General features: G+C 52.8%; 1 protein-coding gene across 1 annotated transcript; it reads left to right on the forward strand.

The window, feature by feature from the left end:
• Positions 1-667: 667 nt before the first annotated feature.
• NPBWR1 (neuropeptides B and W receptor 1) lies at positions 668-1,915 on the forward strand. The gene is given in 3 exon segments (XM_053955922.1): positions 668-1,399; positions 1,402-1,604; positions 1,606-1,915. Coding segments are annotated over 3 exon segments (975 nt in total). The 3' UTR covers positions 1,646-1,915.
• Positions 1,916-2,128: the final 213 nt, after the last annotated feature.

Below are 2,128 nucleotides of genomic sequence, written 5' to 3' on the forward strand. Positions count from 1 at the left end.
CTTTTAATCCGTCCTCTCTGCTGTTCGCATTACCTGTTTCTTGCTGCCCAGATCGAGGCGGGCACGGCTGTAACTCTCAGGATAGAGCCAAGGATTGGTGCTGGCACATGCCTCCTACAGGGAGCCAGCAGCGCGTCCCGCTGCTTCGGGAGCCGCACCGGGGCCAGGCTGGAAGAAGTCAGCGCATCCTTGCTCCCCCTTCACAGCGCTCTGCCCAGTCGGGAAGGGGGTGCGTTTTGCTTTTCCGAGGGCACCGGCTCCCCCCGAGAGCAGGACCCTCGCAGTCCGAGCACTTCGCGACCCAGAGGCGCCGCCGAGTGCCGGCGAGGAAGGCGACCGGGCAGCACCTCTGGGCTCCCAGGCGAGCGCTGTCAGCCTGGGATGGCTGATCACTTCGGGGGAGCCCGAGGCTGAGCGCTGTGCCCGCGCGGCGCTCCCACCATATGGGAGGAGGGAAGGGGCAGCCGCTGGGACACTTGGCTACTGGCTAAGCCCTTGGTAATCTTCCTTTGCTCCCATCAGGGTGCCAGTGGGAAGCATATGTGAGATTTTGGCAGTTGGACATGCCAGAAGAGATAGCCTTGTGAAGAGCAGAGGTCTCACCTATTTTTCCCCACTTCCAGGCCATCCTCACCACCACTGAGCTTAGCCACCCTCTCCTGTAGCCATGGAGAACTCCTCCCTTCCTGAAATCAATTCCTCATGTGCAGACTGCTCTGGAAAAGGACATGGGAGTCTGAATATGTCCACTACTCCAGTAAGCCTCGGGTACTACATCACAGTGCCTGTCATCTACTCAGTCATCTGTGCTGTGGGACTGACAGGCAGCACTGCTGTCATCTATGTAATCCTCAAAGCACCAAAGATGAAAACAGTAACCAACATCTTCATCCTCAACCTGGCCATTGCTGATGAGCTCTTTACCTTGGTGCTGCCCATCAACATTGCTGACTACCTGCTCCTGCAGTGGCCCTTCGGAGAGCTCATGTGCAAGCTCATCATCTCCATAGACCAATACAACATTTTCTCCAGCATCTACTTGCTCACTGTCATGAGCATTGACTGCTACCTCGTCGTGGCAGCCACCACCAAGTCCAGGAAGGTGTCCTACCGCACCTACTGAGCAGCCAAGATTGTGAGCCTCTGTGTCTGGTCCTTTGTCACTGTCATCATCCTGCCCTTCGCCATCTTTGCTAAGATACACAAGGAGCAGGGGCGCTCCCACTGCGTCTTCGTGTTCCCCCACCCCAAGAGCATGTGGTGGAAAGGCAGTCAGATCTACACCCTTATTTTAGGTTTTGTCATCCCAGTGTCCACCATCTGCACCCTGTACACGACCATGCTGTGCAGACTGAGACGTGTGCAGCTCTACTGCAATGCAAAAGCTCTGGACAAAGCAAAAAAAAAAAAAAAAAGGTGACGCTGATGGTGGTTGCTATCCTGGGTGTGTGCCTGTTCTGCTGGACGCCCTTCCACCTTAGCATGGTGGTGGCTCTCATCATGGACATCCCCCAAACTCCACTCGTCATTGGAATTTCCTATTTCATCACCAGCCTAAGCTATGCCAACAGCTGCTTCAGCCCTCTCCTGTACGCCTTTCTGGATGAGCTTTCTCAGACTGACAGATTGCAGAACCACCTCATAAAGCCAGCCCAGCACTCTGCTCTGTCCTGTGTCCCTCTCACAGTCACCAGCTTTTCCTGGGTGATTCCAGCCCAGAGAGTGCTTTCTCTCCAGTCTCCTTGTGATGGCTCACAGGGCTTCAGGTTGTCTTACTACCCAAGACATGAATTGGGGCCAGGCGGATCTCACCTGTCCTGCACTCATTTCCTTGGTACTGCTTTCCTTGCCCCATTTTTTTATTAGTTTATTTGTTGTTACTTTTTTTTTTTTAATTCCTTCTCTCTAATGCTCTTTATGACTTGGGTTTGGAGCTCACAGAGCTGCCACAGGTCTCTTTTCCCTTTTTAAAGGCATTGCTTTGTGAACTCAAGCCATACAACTGTCTGAATCATCAGTGATTTGTAAAGCTCAATAAAAGTGTGTTACCAAGTGTCTTGCCTCTTTCCTACCTAAAGGAGCTGCTTACCAAAGTTCTGTGAACTTAGTAACAACTCCAAAGGAGTTA

Source organism: Vidua chalybeata, chromosome 1 (genome assembly GCF_026979565.1).
Source record: "Vidua chalybeata isolate OUT-0048 chromosome 1, bVidCha1 merged haplotype, whole genome shotgun sequence".
NCBI lineage: Eukaryota > Metazoa > Chordata > Aves > Passeriformes > Viduidae > Vidua > Vidua chalybeata.